Source organism: Python bivittatus, unplaced genomic scaffold, assembly GCF_059951505.1.
Source record: "Python bivittatus isolate LINGU-HERP-01145 unplaced genomic scaffold, Pbiv_v1 ctg000210_np1212, whole genome shotgun sequence".
NCBI classification, from domain to species: domain Eukaryota; kingdom Metazoa; phylum Chordata; class Lepidosauria; order Squamata; family Pythonidae; genus Python; species Python bivittatus.
The window spans coordinates 20118490-20140779 of NW_028277053.1; the positions used below are offsets into that span (position 1 = coordinate 20118490).

Genomic DNA, 22290 nt, shown 5'->3' on the forward strand with positions numbered 1-22290 from the left:
GCGGCAATGTCATGTGACATCACGCTTTACGACTGGGTCACTTAGCTATGGAAGTTTCAGTCCCAATCACCACTGTTAAGTGAGGACTGCCTGTGATCCAATGTGCTCTAAACAAACTGCCCTAGATGATTACTTTGCAAGCTGTACCAGTTTCCGGCTGGCTTCCAGATGCGATTCAGGATGCTGGTTGTCACCTCTAAAGACTTTAATGGCTCGAGCACTGGATGCTTCTGAAACTATCTTTCTCTAACCTTTTCTGCCCATCTGGGCAGAAGTGCAGGACTGGAATGCTCTGGGTCCCAAGAGCAAAGCAATGCCATTTTGTGGGACCCTGGGGATTAGACTTTCCTGCCTTTCTCCCAAAGTGTGCACAGCCTCAACTTTGTTGCTCTTCAGGAAAGTCTTGAAGACTTCCGTTTTTCAATAGAACGCGGGATAAAGGGATCTGTGACCTTGCTTATGTTATGTATTGCGGCTTCCCTGGCACGGGTGATTATAATTTGCTTATTACTGGGTAAGTTTACATCAGTTTCAAAGTATTTCTTACTTCTGTATGCCACCTAGAGTTGCTATGGTGATTGAGGTGGCAATAAATTAAGCAAATAGATAAATAAATAATAAGGTGGATTACTTCTTGAAATCTTCCCCATTACTCTTGGAACTTTAATATATTCAGTTCAGTGACAGAAAGATAAATACCCCATAGATTATTGTTTCTTATCTTACTATTCTGTACAGGTAGTCCTTGCTTACCAACCATTTGTTCAGCAACCAAAGTTACAACAGTGCTGAAAAAATAACTTTACAGCCCATTTATGACCTTTGCAGGATTCCTCAGTCATGAGATCGTCATTACAGTCAGTTGTAATGCGTTGTCTTGCGCCTGACTTGTGGTTTTTCCCTTTCTCCCCCTTGCAGAGCAGACTGATTGAAAAGAAAAGGATTGGAAGAAAGTAAGCTGTTTCTTCTTTCCACATCAAAAGCAATGAGATTGCACTGGCAGCCTGGGGCTGGGAGTGGTTAGGAGGCAAACAAAAGCTGAAGGTGTGAAACTGACTAGTCTTGTCTCTTTCCAGCTGGAAAGCACATCACAGTCAAGTGATTTCCCACTTAGCAACCACTTTGCTTAGCGGCTGAGTTACCAGTCCCAATTAGGGTTGTTAATCGAGGACTATGTGTATACAGTGGTACCTCTACTTACGAATGCCCCTACTTAAGAAATTTTCGAGATACGACCAGCTCCGGCCCCAAAAATTTACCTTGATGTGTGAACTCCGCCTCGAGGTACGGCCATTTTTCCGCCCTGACACGTAGTCCGCGATCATTTTTCCGTCCTGACACGTGGTCTGCGGGCGTTTTTCTGTCCTGCCGCGCGGTGCGCGTGCGTTTTGCCGCCCCGCCCCTACGCGCGGCGTGCGGGCGCTTTTCTGCCCCTGACGCCGGCGTGCGGGCGTTTTGCTGCCCCCCCGCGCGGCACGCAGGCACTTTTCCGCCCTGATGCGTGGTCCGCGGACGCCAGAACGGATTAACGGTAATTACATTGAACCTTATGGGAAAATTTGCTTCGGGGTGCGACCAAATTCGGAGGGCGGAACGGATAAACCGTATTTACATTGAACCTTATGGGAAAATTTACCTCGACTTGCGAGCAACTCGACTTGCGATCAGAGTCACGGAACAGATTAAGTTCGTAAGTAGAGGTACCACTGTACCATTAGCCTCAAATATTATTTACTAGATTGCATTCATTTGTTATTACAGATCGTGGACTTTCTGAATACATACATCTTAAACTTGTAATGTTACGGCCCCAACAAAATTGGTGCTGTGGAAGGTCCAGATTGTAATGGTTGTCTATATAAACACCCAATAAGATCAAATAAAGGTAAAATAGCATGAAGTGAGAATTTGAGGCAATTAACTTTTCAGAAAAATGAAATCAATTACGGTTATTTCTTTGCATTGTAGATTACCTCACAATTGGACAAATCTAATTTTACAAGTCAAAATTAATCCTTCATAGCCTACCCCAATATAAAGAGGAAGATACTCAAGAGCAACATATTGGAGCACATAACAATAGGCAAGGATGGAGAACTGGCTCAAGGGTTATCTGCAGCCATGTCATTCCATGGATGGCCACCGAGCTAGATCTCCTGAGTACCACCCACACAGAGTTCTTCTCAAGGTAGAACTTAACTTATGCTCATATACGCTTCACAAGGGCCTAAACAGAAGTATATACGTTTTTTTTTAAAGTGTAACCATTGCAAAAAAAAATTCTTGTTTCCAGCCCCAAAGTGTCATGCTAATTTGCTGTCAGAGAAATTCTCTTCTAAACCTCTTGCTCTAGCCATGTATTTCTGTGCTTTAACTAAAGTTATTTAATAACTTTTCTAGCTAGGAAACATAAGAACTCTTATGATTCTTTGGCATAACTAAATTTGACTCTTGCATCTGTAACCAACATGTTAGTTGCATTTAGGAAGCTGAAAACACAACATCTTGGAATGACTGTTGCCAAGCAATGCAGCTCTGTAAACGCCGGGTTAGGCAACTTGCTGTCCCATGGACTCCTTCCTCCTTCATTACTAGCCCGGCTGAATGGGTGTGATAAGGAATGCATGCCAACAACGTTGGAATGGCCCAGGTCGCCCAACAGAGGGCAGTCACGTTGCTTTTAAAAATGTTCTGATTCCACCTCTGATTGGAACTGAGGGAAACAATTTAATATTTTAATGCTACTTTCATGTGGAATTCCTTACAACATCCTTCTGAAATACATTTTAAACCTATATTTCATTGTGAAGCAAAGCAAGATTTTCTTAAATAAACTGCAAGCATCAAAGCAGAAGTCTGGTGTGCCAATTTCTTCACTTCTTCCCAACTAAGGAAGGTCCAAACCATGGATCTAGCTAGCTCATTACTATCTGCACTGACTGCACCATTTCCTCATACTCAGTTGAAGAGAATGCCTGATTTATAAAATGTAGCATGCAAGACGACTAAAAGGAACTGCCTCTTTTATCATAACTGGCTAATAACTAATACCTGTTGTGTTACAACCTCTTTTACTAAAGCATGGCTTTATGTTTGAATTTATAATTGCCCTGTTGGCATGGTGAAGAGAACTGTATACTCTGCATTTCAGAAGCCAGTTAGCAAATGTTCTTGTTTCCAACTGCTATCATCAGCTTGGCCAATAGTTACTATGAATCCCGTAATTTCTTTAAGTCCACAACTGGAAGATCTATTCTGCAGACTCTATCACTCTCCCTAACCCTTCTTTCACCCTGAAATAATAAGCAGCCCATTGACTACAAGGGAAAGGCTAGCCTGACTCATGTTTCAGTTTAATGGGATTCTCAAGACAGAAACTGAAAAACTTTATTGAGGTCATTAACCAGCACAAAGGAAGTTGATATGCAAATATCCAAAGCTGACTTGGCAATATCAGAATAGTTAGGAGAAACACATACGAAGAATTTTGATTAGAAACAGTATTAAAAACAGAGAACACTAAGATATTTGCTCAGGCTACACATGTGCGAGAAAAGAGAAAAGGGATTTAAGATTAGCAAGTGCTGCAACTGGCCATAAGTGTGAACCACTTGCGAAGGACCCAGATCGCAATCACATGACTGCGAGGGTGCTGGGATGGCCAGAACTCTGAGGACTGGTCGTAACCACCATTCATTCAGCACTGTCATAACTATGAATGGTTGCTGAATGAATGTTGTAGGTCAAGGACTACCTGTATGTTACATTTGTTCTGATGCTCACGAGGCAACACCCTACCAGCCAGCATACCCCAGGTAGACTACCCAATTCAAATTCCTCTTTTTTCCCGTCTTTTTGCTGCTGCTTATCTCAAATTTCTATTTAACCCTGAAACTCAGATTCTGGAAATTTCCAAAATTCTGAGCAGGAATGATAAAACTATGAAACAATCAAGAGTTGCTGTACTTTAATTAGTTTCACTGGGAAGACTGTACACTATAAAAAGAGAGGAAAATACCAATATTCTAGAGTTAAGATAGTGAGATCAGGGATTCTTTGTGTCTTCGGTTATTGATCACCTATCAACACACTTTTTTTTTTTTTGTCTGCGCTCAGTCATTGCTGACCCTGCAGTGACTGCTTGGACGAGTCCTTGCAGTTTTCAAGGCAACTGTTTTTCGGAAGTGGTTTGCCAGAGCCTCCTTCCTAGGGCAGAGCCCAGCTGACAAGCGCAGGAGGCGGGGTTTCCGTTGCTTCGCGCCCTTTTCGGGCGCGCGCGGTTTTTCGCGCTTACCGGCAACTGCTCCCAACTCCTTTTTTGCAAGGCGCCGCCAGCATTTTTCCTCCCACCGGAGTGAGAGTCCCCATTTATCTACTCACGTAAGTTTTCGAACTGTTGGGTTGACAGGAACTGGGGAGGAAACAGGAGCTCACCCTGTTTAGCGCGAAGCCTGGACTCGAACCGCTGAAGCGTCGACCATTTCTGGCCGGCAACTTTCAGCGTCATTAAGCCGCTGCGCTTAATGACACACTAACACTGTTAAACACACTTTCAACTTTAACTTTAAGCAACTTTCAGCGTCATTAAGCCGCTGCGCTTAATGACACACTAACACTGTTAAACACACTAGCACTGTTTAAATGCTAGGAGCCCTTAAAGATGAGTGGTAATGTACCAACAAGACAGGGCTAGTCAGGAAAAAACGTGCACTTGCAGATCTGCTATTGGAAGTTTTAATGTCATTCCTTTCCTCAAAATGATTCCCTTCCTAATCTGCAAGAGTCACAACCTCAACAAAAAGACGTGTGTATCTAGAGTAATGAAGTAAGAGACCTAACTCGCATTTCACCATTTTCAGAAACAATCCTTACATGGTAGAAATATAAGGACTCAAACATTAAGTGCGTGTTATGTCAGATCTGTAGAACACGCACTAAAGAATATTCTTCTATCAATACAAAATCCTCAAAGCAGGTTCTTCTCTTCCAGTTCTTTAAACTGACTCAAAGTATTATTGAACATCATCCATTTTGCTATCTGAACAGGTTACTCATTTTATTTCTCAAACAACTTAGTTGCCATAATAGTTGACACCTTTTTAGACTTTACAGAATAAAAACAAAATGTAAAATTCATATAAATCAATTCTGAGCATTCTGTGTGTCAGTACTCTTCTTGTACCTCTGGGTGGGTGGGATGCAAGCAACACTATGCTGGCTTGCAAAATACTTTATAGAATAGGGTAATACTGGTATCGCTGGGCACTGGACTTATGGCATAATGGCCGAAATGTGCCAAACCTGGCTGCCATGGCCTCATCTGGCACAAGTGTGCCTAAGATCAGGAACCTAGTCTAGCTCCTTCTGCATTACTAGAAAGCATTATGTGAATGTTTTGACTGACCAAAGCTGTGATGGGCAACCACAGGTCAGTATCTATGGATACATGGAAGATTAGGAGGAAATAGTAATATGTATGAATTAATGAAGAAATTTAAAAAGGTACACTGGATACCTGGGAAACTAAGAGAAAGGGGAAGGATATTCTGTAGTAGATCTGCATGCAGGTGGTCTGCTCTTGTGAAGTACAGCAGAGAAGGGAAGGTGTGGGTTTAATTATGAATGAAAGAACTAAAATGTAGGGCATCCTCTAGGTTGCTTTGGGTATGTGTGAAAGAAGAATCTGCAGGTTGGTGATAGCTTTGGGTTTCCCTCCTGTGGAGGAAATTCTGCCATCTACTGAATGAATGCCATCCAGGGGAAAGCAATCATGGCTAGGAGACATAAACGGATGGGTGGGAGCGAGGGAAGAAGTACAGAAAACTAATGTGGGGGGCCATGTACGAAGGAGGAGATGGGTGTGGAGGACAGTTTGAAAGGCTAGGAAAGGACGGAGAGGAGCAGCAAATGGGACTGGTATGTGGTAGGTTTAGCTGTGTTTCCTTTCTTTTTCTTTTTCTCATGCCTTAAATTTCTTTGGCTCTTGTTTCACTCTCCTTTTCTGTGCTCTACCTAATGCTGCTTAATCCAAAAAGGATTGGTTTGTCCGTAGATATGGGTAGGTAAGTATAAACATCCATTCAAAAGCAGCACAAGACATTAATTAAGCAGTAGTCATGGGGGTTCAAGAGCTACTCTTTCTGCTCAGTCTCCTCTGGCCTGCAACTCTCCTGAGGTGGACTCAACGGAAAGAGGGTTTCCGAGGAGACTCCCTCTTCAGCATTTTCAGAATTGGAACCAGGGTAGTACTGCACAGGCTTCTTGAGAGCAACCATATTGAGAATTTCTTCCACACAACTTAATTCTGCTGCTCAGAATAAGATCTTGGAAGCCAATGGCCTAAATTGGCTGAGTCATGGGAACAAAACTCTTTAAATTCTCCTTTCTTGTGTGACCTAAACATCATCACCTAATCTTCTTTACGAATGTAACTCTTCAATTTGTTTTCAAATTCACCATGCCCCCTAAGAACTATAAGTGCTTAACACACTCTTGAATGAGTCACAATAGAATTTAATTTAAAATGCACATATCATGTTCTTTATACAGAACTCTACCACTGAAGAAAATATATTCCAAAAAATAACTTCCTGTACTATTTCCTTTTTGTTCTCACAAGCACAGAAAAATGTTTAAGAAAAGTACACTTCAAATTCCTCCATGAGGCCAAGAAACTTGATTTTTTTGAACTAAAATATTTGTGCTGATGGAAAAAAGCAAGTCTCCCTGGGCTGCCTTCTCCAGAGAAGCCCACAAAGCAGAAGAGAAATGCAAAGGTCCTCCTAAGCTGGTTTTCAGCACTGATAAGCTGACAGGGTTTACTTGTCTACTCAGCGGGGAGGGGGAGGGGGAGGGAAACAACCCTGATGGCTAACCTCTCCCTTCCTCCAGTCTGTGCCTTCTATTCACACGCTGCCTCTTTTCTTCTTGTCTTAACTGGAGATGTTCTTCAAGGTTAACTCCGGGCACAGGGACAGCTGCATCAAAAACAGGAAAAATGGTCACTGTTCATACCGCTGTTCATACCGCTACAGCCCTCCGCTACTCTCACACAGGGATCCCTCCATTGCAAGCAGAGTCCCTTCCAATTAAAGGGGTGGGCTACGGCGTAGGTCTGAAGGGGCTGGGATGCTTCCCTTTCCTGAGTTCCACGTCATGCTGACCTGCAAGGACCCTACTCTTTGGAAAGGGATTTGGCAGCTGGCCGAGGAGAGAAGGAGGGAGGCAAGGAAGCCTTGTTCTGTTAATAAACAAGGGGGCCAAGAGAAAGCATGGAAACAATAAGAATGTGAAGATGTCAAATTTGCTACAAAGATGGGTGACCAAATCTCACTTAGGCAGGTACTTCTCCCTGCCACACAGGGAGACCATTACAATCCCTTTAAACACAACTCCAAAACTAGTCTGGGGCCATTCTATTTCCAGCAAATTTCTAAAACAGGAGAGCAAAAATAACTTGTATGAGATTAAATGGAGCACTGAAGTACACAGAGCAAAGTAAATACAGTACATTACAAAATGTTAATTCTAATAGGGGTGTATTTTAATGAAGGAATTAATTCTTTATAGTAAAAATTTTAAATGATGATGACTTGAAGAAAAAAAGTATTTTAGACATTTAGAACAACACACTGTAGAGGGGATCCATCCATCCGCCTCTTCACCCTTAACCTTCCTCCAATAGAAAGCGCTCCAAAGTTACCAGCTGCACGGGCATTTCAGAGTAGGTTGTAGGGCAATCGGCCGCCTAGAGGCATTTTACTCTTACCCCATACCGTACTTTGTTTGGAGGGGGGGAAAGCAGCACTGAAATTCAGCCATTTTATAGCCAAATCTGATGGCAGAGTTTTGGGGCCCCAGTGCACTGATTAGTTTGGGCTTCCCATTTTGTTTCTTCCCCTGGTGCCTTACTAAGAGCGAAATGAAGATTATCAAACAGGTAACCTAGGAGAAGCCAATGTATTCCAGAGAACTTTTACGACAGACTGAATTTTTGGAGCATTACATTTTTATATTTTAGTGGGGAGAAACCCCCCCCCCGAAAGCCCAAAAGTAGTATCTTATTCCAAGCTAACCCTTGAGACCCCCGACGCTGACTGCTGAGGTAAAATGGTGTAGGATGGCAAGATTTCATTTTCCCTGAGGACAACCTTCTTTCAACAACCAGAGCTTTCAGTCGCAGTCGCCCGCTGGAAGGTTTTTAGAAAGCACCCTGGCTCGGAATTGTGCTTGCTTACCCAGCAGAAGGTCCAGGGGTATCATCTCTTTGACGGCGTCAAGGATCCCTCTCTGCCGGGCCTCCTGCCCGTCCAGCTCTCTGGCGCAGGCTTTGCAACAGCCACACACAGCACAGCCAGATTCCCCAGAGCCACAGCCACAGATCCTGCAGGAAGCAAAACGACTTGTTTCTATTGCGAGGTGCGCAGAGGCCGTGTGCTGCACTGGGCACCACCGGAGCTCAAAGCGAAGAGGAAAGCAGCAGCTTGGGGGGCCTCTGGGAAGGACCCAAGCTCCATCGGGCATCCATTCGGAGGACTGCCTCTCCCCAGCCAGACAATCTCCCATGAACTGCCCAGTCCAGAACCATCACCACCACAAAAAACCAGCATCTCTTCTTCCAAGACACTGAAGCCCTCCAAGGCCAGCAAGCTCAGGAAACAAGAACCACAAGGATGTCTGAAATGAACTTGATTGTGTAACAGGATCCGCGAAAGCCTGCTGAGGCAACGCATACCCAGCGTAATTCAGCCAAGCTTTCCCCCTCCCTTGGGCAATGGCATCTGTTCTGTAGTGGTCCAACTCTCATTCGCCGCATCCCAGGGTCAGTTAGACCTTCTCTCGCCAAGGCAGAGCGCACGGCAGAGGATAGCCTGAGGACCCCCTCCCCTTGCAGCATGGTTTTTGTAAAGCAGGTCTGAGTTAATCACCTGCCCCAGGACATCCTGGAAGTCCTATTTCATGTCCCTGGATGCCCAACTTATCTCTCTTTCTTCCTGAACGGACCCGCAAACCACTGAATTGAACACTGGTGCTGCACTTGAGTCCAAGTATGTATTTCTTACTTAGGTTCCCGGCACAGCTTACAAGTTGGCCACTTGGAACTTTAATCGTTGCTTGAATTAATTACATCCTAATCTAAAAATATCCATCCCCCAGTTAGTTGAAGCAGGGTCCATAAAGCTGCTGGGTGCATCTTTGGGAAAGACCCCCAACCTTGCCTTATCCATCTGCACATGACAGTTTGCCCGGGTAAACTTCCATCTCTATTATAAAAATGAAAGTTTAACTCATAAGTTAGCTCCTCCAAAGTCTGAAACTATTTTGCAGATATCTGTTCCAAACATTTGTTCAAGGGACTGACGAGTAACCCGAGTAGCAAAAAGGGGGGGGGTGAGAAAGGGGGAGCCCCCCCATTCCTTCAGCTGCCTGGACGACGCCTCCACTTACCCTCCCGGCACCCTGTCCGGCCGCCCGCTGCTCACACAGCTGGCCCCGTAGCCCGTGCAGTCTCCGCAAACGGTGCACACCATGCACTGCTCCAGCTTCCACTTGTGCATTCCTGGCAGGCACATCATGGACTTCTCATCTTTTTCGTCCAGCTCCTCTTCTAAATCTTCATCCATGGCTGTGGCCATGTTCTCAACTCCAAAACCTCCCCAAGAGAAAACAGTCTTAACTAGATTTCATCCATCAAGACCCTCATGCAGAAACAGCGTATTTTACGTTAGCGTATGTTGCAGATCATTTACGCTCACTGGACATTTCTAGGAAAAGATCAAATGTGGCGATAATTTCCTCCCTGCCCCCCAAAGCCTCAGCATCTGAAATTTCATTTTCAATCAAAGCAATCTCCTTTTATGTAAAAACTTGGGAAATATGGCTTATTCTACCAATTTGCTGTATTAAACCTTGATCAGATCTCACCCCGAGTTGGGACAAATATAGCTTATCTAATTCATACATGCCTAACCCAAGGTCATAATATGACTTATCCTGGATTTAGCAGGGCCACGCAGGGTGATTTGCACATCACACTAAGCCAGAAATTAGGCACTGCAGCTTCAGGAAGGGCCCTACATTACATTCTCAGAGGCATTCCTAAGTGTGAGCATGTTACAGGAAAGGAAATAAATCCATTAACTAGAAGTCTATTAAAAAGTGAAATCAAAGCAATGCAAAACAACATGGACACTGTCCTTAACAACAATGAATGCCATAAGACAGAAAAGAGGAGAAATGAAGGCACCACTGACCTTTCCCCCCATGGCTCATGGACCCAGTATCTCGTCCACACTGCCCTTTGTTATTCACCCCAAAGGTCCAAACCTCTCCATTCTTCATTAACACACAAGTGTGAGCTTTGCCCATGGCTACTTGTGTTGCAAAGTGGCCTTTCAAGTCTGTTATTAAGCCTATAAAATGAACACATATTGGAATAGTGAAAAACTTTTTTCCTAATTTTACAGAATCCACATATAGCTATGAAGTTTATCAACATCTCAGATTGGAGGAAGAAAGATGACAGGCTTTAATATTAAAAGCTACATTAAGTTTTGCAACATTTTACAGGTAGTCCTCGCTTAACGACCACAATAGGGACCAGAAAATTTGTTGTTAAGCGGGGAGGTTGTTAAGCGAGTTGTGCTCAATTTTACAACCTTCTTTGCAGCACACATTAAGTGAATAACCATGGCCATTAAGTGAATCGCGTAGTCTTTAAGCAAATCACACGGTTCCCCACTGATTTTGCTTGCTGGAAAGGTCACAAATAGTGATCACATGACCCCAGGACACTGCAACTGTTGTAAGTGCAAGCTGGTTGCCAAGTGCCCGGATCACAATCATGTGACCATGGGGGTATTGCGACAGTTGTAAATGCAAGGAATGGTTGTAAATCCCTTTGTTCAGCACCACTGTAACTTCAGTCGCTAAACAAATGGTTGTTAAGTGAGGACTACCTGTAACTGTGATAGTTTTGGATTATTTTAACAGAATAACTATCTGTAAGTATTTGGAACTGTTACTAAAGCAAGCAAAAAGCAATAGTACAAATGCTTACACGGTATTGAGTAAAATGTAACTGCATCCAGTACGACAACATCATTCCCGCCTTCTGAAAGTTAGCTTCACTAGCCAATGTCACAGATTGCAAACTTTTTGCCAAGTCAGCCATATTACTTGCTTTAAAACAGCTAAAATTTCAACTTACTTGTACTATCAGAGTAAATAGCATCTTTCCCAAACATGTACAGTTCTCCATCTTTTGAAATGACTGAACTACTTCCATTATTGCACGCAGTATACACTACAATTTTTCCTTCCATTTTGATGATTTTTTTTGGCTTATATGGTTTAGATTGCCGCCTGCTTTTGGCTTAAAAAGAAAAGTGTAAACATTACAGGATGTACGTTTTATCATGAAACTGGGAAAATAAACACATTTATTAAATGGCATTATCAAAGAATGAAACAGAAACAGAAACTAAGTACTGAATATCTATTACACCTTCTTCACTGGTATTTCTGTAAATTTACGGTCAAAATCAAACGAATGAAGGTTGTGACGATGGACCACATGGATCCTTTTTAGATACACAGCAAAGCTCCAATTCACAAAGCAATGGAGATCTGATCGGAGTAACCAATTAAACTGCAAGACTATTCAAAAGGCTCTAAACTAAAGGAACCCATGCAAAGCCCACCCCTCTATCTACATAAACCAAAAAAAAAAAGGGATCTGCAGTCCTGTGCATTAACTCCACTGCAGAATGCATCATTTGTGCATTCATCACTAGTACGATATTCAAATAAACAAGTGCTCGCACAATCTAAGATTACGCCACTGTTTGCCCATTTCAGCCAAGTACAATTTTTTTAAAATTAAAGGTTTTTTTGACAGAAAAAATATGCACAGGAGAAATAACGCGTCTAGGAGCATCCTTTATTGAGATGAAAAAATATAAGGGGCTAGAACTCCATTTCTGCTAGCTTCATTTTCATTTAAAATATGTAGCATCTGTGACAGTAATTAATGCAAAGAAACCAAACCACCGTTACAACTGCAATTATTGTTTCTCAAACATACTTGATTCTCCATCTTCCCCTTTACTAGCTGAGCCTGTGAAAAATACGCTTCCATCTTCTGCAACAAGTAAGGCATGGGAGCCATCATGCCCCACTGAGAACTGAACAATCTTTGGAGATTTGGTAATAGGCAACTCCACCCATTTCCCTGCTGAAGGACCACCTTGCTTGATTCCAAGACTCTGGTATTTGCCAGTGTAATAAATCTGGGGAAGGAGTTGGGACAAGGAGAGGTAAGACCAAAGAACAAAACTGACATACTGAGAGACGGATCAGTTTTTCAAAAAAGACTTTACTTTTAGTTACATTATTGTAATTAGTATAATTACATCATCAATTTTATTCTTAAATCACTTTCATTTCCAGTTGAGCCAAAACAGGTTAGATAGTAATAACAATATTCTATTAAAAACAACTTGATATAAGCAATAAACCATTAAAAAGAACCTCTCATAACCATAACACCATTTTTATTTATTTTGTACATTAGATCTACATCTCACTTTTCCTTCAGGAGCTGAAAGCAGTATTTAATAGGATCCCTTCCCCCATCCCCCCCCAAAGAACGAATTTGTGAGGTAGGTTGGGCTGAGTCCAAAGTCACCCAGGGAGTTGCTGTGGCTCGGGGGGATCTGAACTTGGGTCTCCCCAATCCTAGACTAACACTTTAACTACCACAGCACACCAGCTCTGGTTCTCCTGGAGGTTCCACTGATTAAGTATGTCTTTTGCAGAGGTTTACAATTAAGCTGTGCAGAGGCCAAAATTCTTGCCACTGCGCTGAAAGACGCTGTCCCGATGGGTGGGACAATGAGCAAGACCTCCATAGCTGGTCCCAGCCCACAGTGGGACAGTGCTGGAGAAAGAAGTCTTGGGAATAATAAGTTGGCAGAATCAACATGCAATCCCATCCTGGGGAAGATAATAAGAACCACGGTTCTGCACTACTTTGCTTCATCCTTCTCTCTTTATTTGATCTAATTTTACATGTATGGAATAACTTCACAAATTGAAAGCAAATAAAGAAGATTGGAGTCAGAGTGATACAATGCACTTAATTGTCTGCTAATATTTTGTTTTTCTCTGAAGCGTTCACGTTTACAAACTGTATCTGAGGGGACGGCAGTATGCAGCGCCAGGCCACAAAGAGCCATAGACAGACGTCTGACAGAAAGACTTTTTAACCCTTTCCTTCCCCAAGCACCTTTACTGCTGAAAAAGTCCCTTCCCAGGCCAGCTTCTACAGACTGAAGCCTTGATAGCTAGATTTCATAAAACAGATAATCTGAGAAAAACTATAAGAACAGACATCTTAAAAAAAAAAATCACATCCTATTGGAATATTCAAACTGGTATGCTGAAAGGAACGTATGTTTGTGCTGGCACCATTATATTGTCATCACCCTTATTTTTGTTCCTTTAATATGCCACCAAAAACAAGCATCTTATATCAAATAAACTACTGCAAACTCCAAAGGACACCTTTCTTTTCCAATAATGCTCAGTCTGTTGTGGCTATATAATTTGCTGTCTAAACAAGCATTTTCAGTACCTTGCCACTAGCTGTTTTCATTAGTGCAAATTCTCTTCCTGCACCAAGAACGGCCGACTCTTCGTCAAACCCTGTACCTGGGACAAGAAACATCAATAGTTAAATCAAGCCATCTCATTCTCCAGTTCAGATGCAATTCCACGCAGGAAGCATCCAGATGCAAAAGCCTATATGGTAAATCCTTTTTTCCCCCTTTCATTGTAATGTTATAAATCTTGACACGCTGTATTATTTCAGTGCAGATTCCAGTGCAGAAATATGTATGTAATAGGATTATAAATTATGAACATTGCATTATTTAGAAAGCTTAGCGTACTGAAAATAAGAGAAAAGAAGTAAAATTTCTATCAATAGCATTTTAGGATGTCAATACTGCAAGCATAACATTATGGTAAATTCTAATTAACCCACAGCAGAAAGTCTGAAGAATCTATGAGCATCATGATTTACACGCCTTACTATGCATGCCATTTCACAAGACTACCATTTACATTCTACCAGGAAAATAGATGGTTGTAAAAATAATTAATTGGTGATAAAATGTGGAAAAATCAGTACTATCAATGACCGTGTAATTTTGTTCTTGATGTGTTTTTGCTTCCCATTCTATTTCATTCTTATTAAAAGTGTACAATATATAATTACAACGAAATAAAGACAATATGGTAGGAAGCTTAGCAGGTGCCACAGAAAGTACCTGACTAAGGACACCCAACCCACACTAGTTGTTGGGACAGCCAATTTCCGCGAGCCTAGTGTACTACCAGGAGGGATTCCACAGACCCAAATCCCCAGGGTCAAGGGAAGCCCAAGAAGACGGGGCACGGAGTATTGGCTGCAGAACAGGGAAACATCCCTGAATGCCAAGAGGGTTCAGAGCGCCTCCCTTTCACTATTGGAATAGAGGGTAGATGGCCACCTCCTCTAACACTGCATTCCTCCCTTGGGTAGGAGACTGGACTAGCTAACCTCCAATGACTCCTCCAACCCCTGCATTCTAGGACTCTGTTTTTCTAAGACCATGGAAGACCTCGGGATACAAGTGGCACCTGAACTTCTTTCTGCCTCCTTGCTATCTCTTTGCTGCATACAATCCATGTATCAACTAACCACTTGCTATAAATTGAGTGTTAACAACACAGGCCTCTACAGCCTAGATAGATAGATAGATAGATAGATAGATAGATAGATAGATAGATAGATAGATAGATAGATAGATAGACAGACAGACAGACAGACAGACAGACAGACAGACAGACAGACCGACGAAAATCTGATCTCTTAAAACCTATGAATAAGACCATGAAAATCTCATGAGATTTGATCATCTTGCAAAATGTTAGCCATTTCCCCCCCGCCCCCCAAAATGTCAAGATCTTCCCTACGCCTAAAAAGGTTATCAACCTTTGCAATTCGGGGTACCTTGCGACTGCTGACCCCAAGAGGCCTCTCCTTATGGAAACCTTTCTGGTTATCTAAAAGACTTTTTTTTGGGGGGGGGCTTCAAGTCAATCTTGACTCCGGCATCCATGCAGTATTTTGGCAACATTTTTTGGAAGTGATTTGCCATTTCTTTCTTCCTAGACTTAGAAAGAGAATGTGATTGTCCCAAAGAACCCAGCTGGTTCGGTACCTAAGATGGGGCTAGAACTCATGGTCTTCCGGTTTTTGGCCCAGTGACACCAAACTGGCTATCTAAAAAGATTACAGTAATTAAAAACAACATTTCTAGAATGGATGAAATTTAAGACACAGGGATTAATGTTAAGTTAAACTTCAGGACTGTTTTAATTGATCTGCTTACTGTTATACTGCATCATTTTTTCTTTTCACGTGCCCCATGACAAAATGGATTGAATCAGTTGTACTTTAAAATAAGCAGTTGTAGGGTTTATTTTCTATTTTAGGAAAATAAGGTTTAGTGCAAGGGGCACAAGCATGCACTGCTCCAATTTTTATAATCTTCTGGAACTCTGGAAGCTTCCGAGTGGTCACTGCTTGAGACAGATTATTTATTTTTACTTCCTGGCAACCCTCGGCACATGACATCAGGCTGGTGGCTGCCTAAGACCACCAACCCTGCCCACAAGTGTTCCCAATTCTGCTCTGCCCAAGACTCTGTTTGAGAACAATTGATGAACCTTCTTTTCTATCTACTGAGCCCATGTCACGGTTCGCTCCCTTCTTACATGTAGTCTGATTTTCAGAGATGCTCTGCAAACAAGCAAAAAATAGAAAAATGATTTCCTTACTAATAATGTGCAAATCTTTTTCCAGATCAAACAGTGAGATACCACACGCATGTAAGCATTTTCTGGCAAGTTTTAGCTGAAGTTCTTGCTGTAATACAGGTTCCGTACTTGTTGCAAATATTCGAACTACAAAGCCATCCTGCAACACATAACAGGCAGATCAATACTCCTGCTTTTTCCACGTGGCATCTCACTTAAAAAAATGTATGCAGGACAAGACACGGATTCTTTTGAGTAACATGTAAATACAGTAAACAAAACAACACTACTCAAATGAATCATTTTCATGTTATTTGCAAATTAATTTAAACACAGTCAGTGCAGTTTAATGCCTAAAGCCCATGGGGCAGAATAATTGCAGTTCATAAATACCGTGCGCACTGTATCAATGTTATATACAGAACCGGTTAAATATTTGGGTAAAAAACATCCAAACTGAAGGGTGCTGAAAAATAATATTGTACTCCTTTTACTCTTTGTTTTGGTTAAAAATGTTGTTTCCGCTGTTTTCAGTATTTATTAACACCTCACTGTTCTGGAAAGTAACAAGGATAGCAAGTTTCTTGAAGCTCTTCCAATAATCAATTGATTATTGGTTAATAAGATGAAAAATTCTACTTATTCTCTTCATTGTCCAACTTATAGCAGAAAAGAGATCCTGAGACATGATGAGGTTATCAACAACTTTTTCTATGGTTTTCCCATATGTTCCTTACCAACTTCCTGCTGTAGACAAATTAGTTACAGTTAAAAGTATTTCAATGCTGGGCTTCGTTCTGGAAGTTGTTGCCTGATGGAGAGGGGAGGGAGGTTTAATGTTGTTTGTGTTTCATTTCCATGAACCTACTAGTAGCTCTGGAGGGACAAGAACAAACACCACTGAACTGCAAAAATTTATTACAAAATACCCAGAAACTTCTCTTGGAGAAAACTTCAACAGCTTGGTTGTGAATTAGGACCCATGTCCACAACCGTATAATGGCTTGGTTGAAAAAAGTCATACTGGTTGTCTATTATTATCCAATTACTATTTAACCATTACAGCTTTAAGGACTCCCACTTTCAGTATGAATCTGCCTAGACATCATAACCTGAAGGAGAAGGCATATGCATGGAGTTTCTGCTTTCAGAGGTTAGACGCAGAGGGGAGGGTTTTTCTCCTACAATACCCATTGGCTTGAGAAGAAGAATCAAACTCTCTCTTTCGCCAAGTCTTCAACAGCCAATTACTGAATGTTTCAGTCTTGGTTTCCATGAGCTTTATATATCTGCCCTGGTAAATTTATACTGGGGAAGAAACTGATGCAGCAAATACCACACATGGATGGGCTGAAGTGATTCTGCTGGAAGGTAGAGAGAGATGGAAGGATGGGCCCACCAATCATCCAGACAGAGTATTTGTGCTCAGGAGGGGCAATCATCTTGATCTTTATTGTGCTGGGATCTTCTTCTATATTCTGTCTGTAATTCCAGGATATCATACAATATTCTGTTGACATATGGATCCTCCTTGATAGTATATCACACTTCGGGACAGAACGAATGCTACAGGACTCTGTTTCTAAGAAGGATGGCTGAAAGAGAGCCTCAGGACCTAAACCTCTCGTTTCCAATAGTGATCATTTGACCATCAGGCAATTTGCGGCTTCTTCCAAAGAGAGGGTAAAGGAGAAAGTAGCAGTGCCAATCTCCTGCTCAAAGTCCAAAACAACATCACATACACTCTTCTTTACATCACATACAGTTTCCCCTTCAGTTGTAGCCTCTTTCCATCAGAATTTTCATGAGATTGCCTGTGAGGTCATGGTCAACCAAATCAAACTGCCAGGTGGCATGAGGAAGAACACAGCTCACATAAATGGGCAAAGTATATGTGACACCATTTCCATTATCCTTTACAATAGCAGTAATATAACCAGAAGTGTACAGGAACAGCGTAACCTGAATGGCTACTTATGTGGCTGGAATGGTCAATGCCTCAAATGTTATCTGTCTTCTATGCAATCCGTTGGCCTTGGGCTTCAAAGGAGCTTCCATAATGAGAACGGGGCAACATGAAGCTCCTTGTAAAAACAGTAATGCCAAATTTTCTTCATACCATTCCAGTGGGAGACAATACCATGTTCAGCGCAGTCCTTCAGGTCAGCATATCCTTCTTGCTTTGGGCCTCATTGCCCCATATAGCTGTCTTTCTCCACTATACCAACCACAAACACAGAATTGCAGCAACTGAGGGAAACAGTATGAGGAGCATCTTTCCCACTAAACTTTGTCTTAGATAAATCAGAACCATATTAGTGACAAATGTTGCAATTTTGTTTTCCATTCTGCAGATCTGTAAAGTGATAGGAGTTTTCAGAAGTAAGGAAAAGAGGAGCCAATGCTGCTTGGTCCGCTGCCACTGGGTGAGGGCACTTCTTGGAGGAATGTCTGTTTGCTCTAGATTAATTGACAAGGAGCAGGAGATAATTAGGATATTTCCAATGGAAACACATTGGCTTGGTTGTAAATCAGTTAACAGATAACACCAGGGCTGTGAATTAGGCAGAGAAAGATATCCCTTGCCTGCAACTTGTAGCTGTGACTTAGCCACAGTCAAGAAAAGCAAGCCCACTGCAGTCTGATAATTTGGGGCTAAAGATGTTCAGGGGTCATAAGCCAACGGTCCATTAGCAGAGCAAGAATTAAGAGAAACCACGAATGAGAGGCCAGAAGAATGTGCCAGTCTCCGCTGCTGAGCCCTCCATAGGGGACAGCACATTTTAGGCCATTGCAGTTTCCCAGGTTTGGGATCTGATTCCTCATTCTTTGAATCGACAACCACCCGCCCTGAGTCTGAACTCTTATTTTCAGGTGGATGACCACTTGCTGATGCATCAGGCTGAGAGTCCGCTAGGCCCTCTTCTTCAGCTTCAGAATAATGGGAATCCATGTCACTGCCCCTGCCATGGGTGGAAGTTGAATCAACCTGCATATTCTTCTCTACTGCCTTTTTTACTCTCTTTGGTAACAAGAACTAACTTTCCTCTTGCGCCAATCTATTTTGGAATTGTAGAAAACAGTGACCTTGCCCTCCATCTTTAGTGGGTAAGTCAAGGAAGACGTCTAGAGGGTTGCAAATGTTTGTGCAATAGCTACTGCAGTGGGCTCAAGAATTGCACAATCACTGTAGAGCACAACTTCCCACAGTTGAGACCTCCAAGGTAAATCTAAAATACAAGGGTATACATCATTTTTATGTATATCCTTGTATTTTACCACATCTCTCTAGCAACACTTCTTAACCAATTTAAGATTTCAGCAGTTATGGAATCAGAATTTTAATATGTCAATAGCTTACTACATAGTAATATAGAATTGTAAGCAACTTTGCAATTTCAGGTCTTTTCTGTACCTAGATCTATTCCTGCATTCTAGTTTTTTAACTTGCTTTCTATTACCCTGTGCAATTTGCTTAACCACTTTTTCTTTATTTTTTGGATTCTGTGTTTTAGTTTTTGTTAGCCACCTTGAATATAGGAACGCAGAGAGAATCCAAAACCATTCTGTTCATTCAGCTGCTTTAGAGAAAAATGTTTGAATATCAGCACAGACATATTGCATTTGAAACCAGAGATACTGCTGACAGAACAGCCTCTTCCATCAGCCTGGATTGATTCTCCTCCTCCAACTATCCCCCAGAATTGGCTCCAGTTAGGGAAACTTCTGAAACACTTATTAGGCACAAAACAAGGCAAAGCAATGGAGAAGAGAACAAAGGGAACAGTGTTCAAGTTCACAAACATAATGTTTAAATCCAAGTGTGCCAAAGGTGAGCTGATTTTATCAGTTGCTGTTTGTTAATGTGGTGGCGCATGCACCAGCAGCTCTTTTAAAGGAACTTACACTACAATTGAAAATCAGATTAAAATCATTACTATTGTATTACTAGTAAGCATCGTCATTGTAATAATTAAGTCTAATTTCCAACTATAATAACTTTTTAAAAATTCTGATATTCCACAGGCAATCAAGCTAACAAGATTTCAGCTGATGAAAAAAAATCCACACTGAATAAATCTTGATGGCAAGGAAACGAACGCTGCCTCTTTTTCTCTGACTGATTGCCTGAGGTAAATTACTGCGACTTAGCAATACCTCATTAAAATTATGCTGTTCTGCATGAAATAATCTGGAAATATATTTTTCAAAATGCCAGGAATATCTACAATAAAGGCAGAGTTAGAGGCTAGCATCTGAATATTTCATATCTGCTGGCAATCCTTTTAACCCCAAAACTAAAAGTCAGAGGAAATTCTAAACTTACATCTCTAGAAGCTGCTATCTGATTAATATACTCTCCATCAGTGAAAAGGATGTGCTGTCCTTCCATCTGACAGTCTGGGGAGAAAAAATAATTGCTATGTCATTTCATATAAAATATTTCATCTTCCAATGCTCCACAAAAATAGCTAGATTCAAAATTTTGGGAAAAAGTAAACTGAAGACTTTCAGAAGTAACTGTGTTGTTCTGTTGCTGTAAGAACAACTGTCTCTTGGGGAAACTCAACAACTGTTTTACTATATATACAGAAAAAAATTCTTATACTTCAAACTGATACTTCAGCAGATAAAATACATGTACAGCACTATTAAATGATTTCCGCAAACTACTGAATGATTACATTGTATGAACAAGAACTGCTACCGAGTAGCATAAAAGTATTTTTTAAAAATTTATTTATATTTCAAATTTGGTCACTGCCCATCTCACCAGGAAGTGACTCTGGGTGGTTTACAGTAAAAATAAAAAATAAATATTAATTAAAATACAATAAAAATACAATAAAAACATATTCATACATAAATAATACCATCTTCCAAGGTGCTATTCCAAAGTATATTTATATAACCCTAATAACTGCTGAAGAATGGAGTTGTGTCCAATATCAACTCTGTTCTGGTCGTTAGAAGAGGTGCAGGGATTGTAAGAGAGATTTAAGGCAATACAGACAACAACTGGGAGTGAGCTTGGAAGAAGAGCCACTTGGCTTCTGGAAGGGAAGAGAGCATACCCTTCTGCGTCCAGATGAGGGCGGCCCCTTCTCTTAAGAAAGAGGGGGCAGACCACAGTCTCAAGTCAGGGAGACTACTTAGCCTCCCAGTCAGTCACAAACTGACCTCTCCAGGGGACTAGGATTGAAGATTTCTGTCCTGCTTTTCACTGGGGGTGGGGGAGGAGGGGGCTTTTAAGGATGGGAGCTGCAGCATTTTATTTCACGGAGTTCTTGCGATCCCACTCTTAGGTTCATGTTTTTAAGCTGAAATTCAAACCACTGAATTTGGGCCATTTTGCCAACAAATTTCCTTCTGCTTTCCAGCGGTGGCTGGGAGTGAGAATGAATCTCTCACTCCCCAGAGGCTTGGTGCCCCACTCCCATCTTCTTCTAGGTCTGCAAGCTGATAACTGTGCCCACAAAATTCAAACAATATGCAAACGGTCTGGAGCCTCCAAATGAGATTCTGGAGGGGCATGCAACCTTGCAGTCTCTCATTTTTGATGTAAGGATGCAGCTTAGCCACGAAATCTAGGTAGAAGACTCCCATTTTACCAATCAGAGGTTTAGGCGCCCTGAAGAAAGCTGCCTCACGTGCATGGTTTTTACAACCTTCCCAACCCTGAGCATCAGCACAAGCAGAGGAAATCCCTGCTTTGTGTTCCTTCCCTCTCACCTTCCCAGCCCAAGCGCCCGCTTTACTGACGAAACCGCTCCAAGCGCTCCCGTAACCCTGCCCTGCTCTCTCACACCCCCTATTATCAGAGGAGGCCTGAGTCCATCTGCTCATTGGTCTTCCTACCTTCCCTCAGCAACCAACCCATACACGGGATTTCTCAAGCCCTATTCAGCTATGACCGGCTTCCAGCCTGCCACCGAGTGCTTGCTATCGGCTAAACCTGAAGAGATTCAACCCTGCCTCCGTGAGACTAAAGAAAACATCCGTGAAAAGATCAGGAAAGGAAATCTGCATGCAAAGGGCTGCAGGTGCTCCCACATGGGATGGAGACGCACCGAAGACCTGTGGAAGAATTAGTGCTGGGCAACGCAGAGGCAGTAACTCGCGGCCGAACGCCCCGCAGGGCACCCAGTGGCTTCGCTCTTCCGGAGCCCATGAACGGAGCCTTTCTACAGCATGACCATAAAGTGGAGGCTTGCTCCGCTCTGCCAAGGCCAAGGACTCGCTCTCCCTCCCCTGGTGTAGCTCAGGCGTGGTTTGGTATTCCAGGAGCTGCTCCTACTCCTAGAGAACACGATGGCCTCCGGCACAGGAGAGGATGATGAAATCAAGACTTACCTTTTGATCAAAACTCCTCACCCACAGAAAGCTAACATGCCAATTTTCTTTCTTTCTGCATTGGGGCAG

At 42.2% G+C, this 22290-nt stretch overlaps 1 protein-coding gene and 1 pseudogene across 11 annotated transcripts in view; both read right to left on the minus strand.

Annotated features, from left to right (window-relative positions):
• The window catches only part of MYCBP2 (MYC binding protein 2), a 130349-nt gene that overhangs the window by 91312 nt on the left and 16747 nt on the right, over positions 1-22290 (minus strand). For all 11 annotated transcript variants that reach the window (XM_088139567.1, XM_088139566.1, XM_088139564.1 and 8 more), the window contains exons 9-17: positions 20195-20268; positions 15889-16027; positions 13637-13713; positions 12086-12290; positions 11210-11374; positions 10254-10412; positions 9448-9652; positions 8238-8383; positions 6876-6977 (exon numbers count right to left, since the gene is read on the minus strand). In XM_088139567.1, the coding sequence (XP_087995693.1) occupies positions 6876-6977; positions 8238-8383; positions 9448-9652; positions 10254-10412; positions 11210-11374; positions 12086-12290; positions 13637-13713; positions 15889-16027; positions 20195-20268 (1272 nt within the window). The remainder of the gene's footprint in view (positions 1-6875; positions 6978-8237; positions 8384-9447; positions 9653-10253; positions 10413-11209; positions 11375-12085; positions 12291-13636; positions 13714-15888; positions 16028-20194; positions 20269-22290) is intronic.
• LOC112541577 (actin, cytoplasmic 1 pseudogene) lies at positions 16036-18966 on the minus strand (annotated as a pseudogene).